This window comes from Penaeus chinensis, chromosome 9 (genome assembly GCF_019202785.1).
Source record: "Penaeus chinensis breed Huanghai No. 1 chromosome 9, ASM1920278v2, whole genome shotgun sequence".
Taxonomy (NCBI): domain Eukaryota; kingdom Metazoa; phylum Arthropoda; class Malacostraca; order Decapoda; family Penaeidae; genus Penaeus; species Penaeus chinensis.
In genome coordinates this window covers 5,766,849-5,774,348 of record NC_061827.1, presented here as the reverse complement: position 1 = coordinate 5,774,348, position 7,500 = coordinate 5,766,849, and the positions used below count along the sequence as shown (strand labels likewise).

Here is a 7,500-nt window from a genome sequence, read left to right as displayed (position 1 = left end):
ACTAGATTAAGAAGTGTGGGTCATGACAGTTAGGCTGAAATGATGATTAACTTTTCTCTGGCTGGGAATGTGGCTTCTTACCATCCATTATACATGGAATGCACAAGTTTAAATTTATAATTTTGCTTACTTTCCAAATCTACAGTCAATGCAGAAAGAAACATATAAACACACACTGCGCACATCATATACACATACATACACACAAGTAATATTTTTCTGTTTCTGTTTGTATGTCTACCTGCCTTCATGCCTATAGAGTGGTCTACTTGTGTGTATTACATGGAAACATAACTAGTCTGATTATAAATAGTAAAACTAAATATATAATTTGTAATGTGCTTATGCACATCAATTTTGGTTCAGTCTGAATTTAATTCAACATAGTGAGTTAGACCCAAAATTACTTAAATTGTTAAAAAAAAAAAAAAAAATCATTTACACTCTGTAACTTACAAACTTTATCATAAATCATCTAAATATCATCTGATATAAATCAATAAAATATCATATACTTTGTAAAATTCAATAAATATCTACCAGCTACACATATTAACATTTATTCCAGCCACCGAGCCATCCCCTAAGTACATCTTCTCTAATCACTCCCCCTGCTTGAGTATTACCGACAGGGAGCTGAACCTGTATTTGTGCAGGGATGATCTGGCCTTCCAGCTGCTCAACGTTGGTGCACTGTGAGTTGGCAATCGAGGACACTGCAACAGCAGAGGTGACTGTGGCTGTGGAGGAGGAAGAGGAATCTGGCGGGACGACAGTGGATGGTGGTGTGGCGATTATGGCACTGGCCGCAGGGACGGTGCTGATAATTTGACTAGACTGGTCTACTATGTTAGGGGGGTCACAGAAACACCATGTTTGCCATTGATTGTAGCTCCCCTCAATGAAGGTGAGAACGTGAGCGTGGTGGTTCTGGCAGTTGTTAGCCAGTTTTGCCGGCTTGGGCGGTTGGCCCGGGCCCTGGGCGAGCATAAGCTGTGGCATCTGAGTAATGGTCTGTGTTCCGCTTACAGATTCCTCACTGTTCAGGGGCTGCTGGATGACGACGTGCTGAAGGGTGATGCTCTGCTGTTGTATTTCTTGCTGTGCTTCTGGCTGCTGCAACTGCTGCTGTTCTGGCTGTGTAATTACAACTGGATTTTGGTAATTTATGGTGTATGTAATTTGCTCTGCAGGTTTTTTCTTCACTTGAGCAGGCTGTTGAACTTTAATGAACTTTTCAAGTATTCCGTCTTCCTTCAAATCAGAATCGGCAACTGAACCACCCCCGAGTTTCCGCACATTATCATGCAATGATATGATATGTCTTTTAAGATTTCTTTTCTCACAGAAAGTTGCATTACAAATCTCACATGCATACGGTTTAATACCAGTTTCTTTAAATGATCCAGGCTTGTTTTCTGGTTTCTTGCGCAATGGCCTCTCACCAGTATGAATCATTTTATGACGTGTGAGGGAACTGAACTGCTGGAAAGAAGCTGGACACAACTCACAGCGAAACGGTTTTGGTGGGGCATGTATTCTTTTATGTACTTTGAGGTCCCCTGGCGAGGAAAACCCCACCTGACAAACTTCACATCTAAATGGAGTATTTCCATTATGGGTCATCTGATGCCACTTGAGATTATTTTTACGACTAAAAGCCGCATCGCAACGGTCACACTTAAATGGCTTAATACCTGTATGGCTAATTTTGTGCCTCTTTAAGTCAATAGCTTGTCCAAAGGAGGCTGGACACAAGTCGCACTGGTATGGCTTTTCACCGGTATGTGTATATAAATGTCTCTGCATATTGCTCTTTACTACGAAGGTCATATCACAGAAAGCACATTTGTAAGGCTTCTCGCCAGTGTGAGATCGCCTGTGCCTTTTCAGACTACTATTTTGTGTGAATGATGCCTCGCACTGATCACACTGATAGGGTTTATCTTGCGTGTGAGTTCGAACATGAGTTTTAAGGTGAGAGATCTGTTTGAAATTACTATTGCAAATGTCACATGTGTATGGCTTTTCACCTGTGTGGGTTCTCTTGTGGATATTTAGATGCCCACTTTGAACAAAAGCCGCACCGCACTCCTGGCACACGTACGGTTTCTCCCCTTTGTGGACTCTCATGTGTATTCTGTAGCTGGCATAATGTGTGAATTTGCTGGAACACATTTTGCATGAGAGGCTTGCGCGATGGTGCTTTTTGCGGTGAGACATCAGGCGCTTTAGTCTGTCAAAGACTTCCTCGCACAGGTCACAGTCATATTTCTGAAAGGAAAATAAAATGTCAGTTTACCAAAACCTAAAGCAGTTATGATTTTTAGATAAGGTGTAAGTATTATCTATATTAAATATTTGTATAAATACCATAATGGCATATATACTAATCATATACTACTCATACCAAAACTACTGTAGATACTTCATGAAATATATATATATATATATATATATATATATATATATATATATATACATATATATACATATATATATATACACATATATACATACATATACATATATATACATATATACATACATATACATATATATATATATATATATATATATATATACATATATATACACACATGTATGTTTATATGTATATGTATGTATATATTTGCATATGTATATGTATATATTAAAATATGTAACATGAATATATATATAATATATATATGTATATGTATATATATGTATATGTAAGTATGTATGTATGTATATGTATACATGTATGTATGTATGTATGTATGTATGTATGTATGTATGTATGTATGTATGTATGTATGTATGTATGTATGTATGTATGTAAGTATGTATGTATGTATGTGTATGTATGTATGTATGTATGTATATGTATATGTATATGTATATGTATGTGTATGTGTATGTGTATGTGTATGTGTATATGTATATGTATATGTATATGTATGTGTATGTGTATGTGTATGTGTATGTGTATGTGCATGTGTATGTGCATGTGTATGTGCATGTGTATGTATATGTATATGTATACATGTATGTATATATACATGTAAGTATGTATGTATATGTATATATACATATATATATATATACAACATACATGCATGCATACATACATACATACATACATACATACATTATATATATACATATATATACATATATATATCCACATACACATATACATATACATACATGCATACATACATACATACATACACACATACATACATACATACATACATATATATATATATACATATATACATACATACATACATACATACATACATACATATATATATATATATGTATATGTATATATCTATATACATGTATATATAATACTAATACTAATAATGTAAATGGCAACAATAATAACAACAATAATAACACTAACAAAAACAACAAAGAAAACAATAATAATAACAATAAATAACAATTAAAATAATAAAAAAAAATAGTAATAATAATAACAATAACAATAACAATAATATTTATAATAATAATAATAAAATAATAATAATAATAATAATACTAATAATAATAATAATAATAATAACAATAATAATACCAAATAATAATAATAATAATAATAATAATAATAATAACAAAAGATATACATTCCTAATAACAACAACAACAACAACAACAACAACAACAATAATAATAATAACAAGAACAATAGTAATAATAATAATAATAATAATAATAATAATAATAATAATAATAATAATAATAATATTCATAACAATAATAATACAAAAAAAAAAAAAATAATAATAACAAAAAATATACATTCCTAATAACAACAACAACAACAACAACAACAACAAAACAGCAATAATAATAATAACAAGGACAATAGTAATAATAATAATAATAATAATATTATTCATAACAATAACAATAATAACAATAACTATTAATAATAATAATAATAATAATGATAATGACAATAACAATAACAAAACAACAACAACAACAAGTGGTGGTGGTGACAAAAGAATACAATAGTAATAAATATTATTGCTATTTTATCATAAATAACTAGTCTGGTAAATGTTGATCTTTCCCTGAATCTCAACTTTTACTTGTTTTTGTTGTTGAACAGACAGCCAGTGCATGCATAATTACACAAAGTGTAAAATAAATTAATAAAATATTTACATTTACCTCAGTCTGATCTTCTGTGTGTACCCTAGAATGAGCTCGTAGTTGACTGAGGCGCGAAAATGTCTCAGGACAGTCCACACACGTGTAAATTCTGGTTAATCGCTGTATTTTTTCATAGGTCTTTCTTGGTCTCTTGCCTTTTTTCCGTCTCAAGTGTCGCCTCGAACTGTCCGAGCCCTCGCCAACATTTTCTTCATTGCTGTATTTGTCGCTATCCTCCACATCCTCCTTGATAGTTGTGAGCTCGCTGTCATTTTCGAGGCCGTCAATGGCCAGACATTCTTGGATGAGATTCTCCTCCGAAATGTTCTCAATCTTCATGGTTATCTCACTTGAGGAAACAATCTCCGCTGTACCATTCTCTTCACTAAAATTTTGTACATTCACAACTGAGTAACAGGTAGTCGGGGGCACGGGAGACTGATCCATCTTTGGCTATATTTTTCTACTCTGTAAATGATGATAAAAAGATTATTAATAATAATAATGATGATGACAATGATGGTGATAACAATAATAATATCAGGTGAGACTGAGTAGTTCTAGTAACTAATTCCTGAGTGACTAAAACTAGTGAATTCATCTACACAAGCAAGAGAAAAAGTATATAAGTGCACAGTGAATGTAACCCTTGCCATTAGGTTAAATTGACCCAGCCATTTTGAGTCAGAGGTGGGGTGTTATAATGAAACTGTTGACTGAAGTCTACACTTGGTGCAATAAATACATATGCTCTAATGATTCTCTATAGCCAGTTAAACCCACTGACCATGCAGCTTACTAAAACATCAGCCTGTTAAACCTACTGCCTGGCTTACAGCAATGCTCTCAATGCTCACTGGACTATTCACTACAACATAATTATAAATAGGTTAAGCATTCATTGTATATCATCGACAATTAGGCTATTTACAGATAAATATACAACAGAGCTATATATATTTACAATAAGTATCAAAATGTCAATTTCAGGCAAAGAATACAGACTTCAATAGAATGGTATCAATAACATCTATAAAATGATAATATGTATTGGTGGAAGAGCAAATTAGGCATATCTAGCCTATAGGTCCTATTTAGGTAATCTTGGTTCTATACAGGACAGAGTCAAAAATATCAGTTTCAATTACATTTAGAAAGTTTCAAGTTGTTAGTAATAACAAATAACTTTATCTATACTCCAATGTTTATGCCCTCACAATACCCAATAATTTCAGAGACTATTCTCATTATGGAGTAAATTTAACATGGTAAACTATTTCACAAGGGTAGCCTTATCTTAAATGCATAACTGAATAGAAGCAAAACACAATGACAATGAGAAAGAAATATTACTAGTACCTTATCTCATAACTCAATGTAGGTGTACAGCCAGGAATCACTAAAAAATACATATTCTTTCAACATTACTTAAAATAGAAGTCAAATGCTAATCTGCTGTTGAGGTTGAAATTTCTGAACTTTGGTATCTAACAATAATTAAGGAAACCATCCCGTATGAAAACTTAAATGATAAACTTTAAATGAGTTTAGACAGAGACTGAATGTAAATAGAGAAAAGCTAAGATAGGATGACCACCAAAGAAAATGTATAAAACAACATTATCAAGGTACAACAATTCTGGTAATCTGCTGAAAGTAAAGATTACCGTTGCCTATCTAAGTCTGCAAGTGCACGCTATATCCTTTCCACTTTTGGCTCATGCAAAGACACACCTCCACCTCAATATTCTGGCAAGGAGTAGCTTGTCACCTCCTTAGCAGTTTTTTATCATGCAAAGAACCAGTCACAGCTCTTTCTTAACGAATATAAATGTTGCAGGTAAGCTGACTTTTGTAAGAACACAATGCATGAAGGTCACAGCATCACTTCATGCAGCCCTATTCTGAACCATAAAGAGATCAGCTGACAAAAGACTGTCCGTGTATGCCTGTTTCCTTGTCATTTCACGGATTTAGAAAGAGTTATACTGTCTTTCACCCATTTAAACTCCGGATCCACCGAGAAATAGGACAGTGGGATAACACTTAAGTTTGATGAATGAAATAATTCCCGAAGACATTTCCTACCAAGAATAAAGTCAGAGCGTAAAATCCCCCCCGTCTCGCATATCCCTCCTAGCTGGCTCTTCACACATCATAGAATTCCCTCTCGTAAACAACACCTCAGAACAATTCGTATAACAGAAATACGAAACACAAATGCAAACCGGACTTGAACCGACGTCCACCACGTAATTTAAAAGATTCCAAACACACTGCTATCCTCTCTTTCCTCTAAGCTCGGGATACGAAGAGAAATGTGAGGGGAAATGAGGGAAATAATACCTGAGGGAAGTGTTATCACGGAGGTCATGTCGAGAGGAAGCAGACGACCTCCTCCGACCTCGCACCTTGTAAACAAACTACTACTCCGAACTCAAGCTAAAAACTATATTTCGTTGGTAAAAATATATTACCGAGAAATTAATAGTTATCTTAGACATTTATTAGAAAGATATATATCGTAACCCATTATTAAATTATTTGATGTTTTACTTTTGGTTTTATATACGGATATCAAATCTTTCAACAACTGTAAATTCTCTTTTGACTGCACGTTTGTATCAATATTGTTCTTTTTGCCTTCCAATATGAGGATAATAATCTGAATAAATCCGAAAGCCCCTTTTATCTGGAAATATGCTGAGACGATCGCTACAATATTTAAAAAATAGAAAAACATCGTATATCTGCCATGTAGATGGGTTATGCTGCCAGATGCACGTCGATTTAAAATCAATATAAAAGGAACAAGTTGGTTTTATATTCGACTTTTTTTTTTTTTTTTGTACCCGCGGATGGAACAAAACTTTGGGACTGCGGGGCCTAATTAAGCACATATCTAATTGGGTCCCCTTAGTGTGTCAGTCAAGAATTATGGATATAAGTCAGAATATATAGTCGCGGAGAAATTAATCAAAATGCTGTAAATGTGCACTTAAAATTGTTCATTTGAATTAAATCCACTTTAACATTAACTGTGTTGCTTAGCTTTGAAAAGAAGCGATTTTCCAACCACTTATTTTTGTAATTATTAATTTATTTTGCTTCTGCTAACAACAAAATAATAATAAGAATGATAATGATAATAATTATAATAATAATAATAATAATAATAATAATAGTAATAATAATAATAATAATAATAATAATAATAACTATAATAGTAATAATAATAAATAAATAAAATAAACAAATTAAATAAAATGTGCGAAGCAAATCCCCATCACTATCAAATAATGTTAATTTTGTTATCATTATCACCTTTAATTATACTCTTCCAGG

General features: G+C 32.9%; 1 protein-coding gene across 1 annotated transcript in view; it reads right to left on the bottom strand.

Annotated features, from left to right (window-relative positions):
- The window catches only part of LOC125028732 (zinc finger protein 431-like), a 9,822-nt gene extending 3,244 nt beyond the window's left edge, over positions 1 to 6,578 (bottom strand). The window contains exons 1-3 of the mRNA XM_047618213.1: positions 6,502 to 6,578; positions 4,174 to 4,623; positions 1 to 2,274 (exon numbers count right to left, since the gene is read on the bottom strand). The exon at positions 1 to 2,274 is cut by the window's left edge and continues 3,244 nt beyond it. Coding sequence (XP_047474169.1) covers positions 553 to 2,274; positions 4,174 to 4,602 — 2,151 coding nt within the window. The 5' untranslated portion in view covers positions 4,603 to 4,623; positions 6,502 to 6,578 and the 3' untranslated portion in view covers positions 1 to 552. The remainder of the gene's footprint in view (positions 2,275 to 4,173; positions 4,624 to 6,501) is intronic.
- Positions 6,579 to 7,500: the final 922 nt, after the last annotated feature.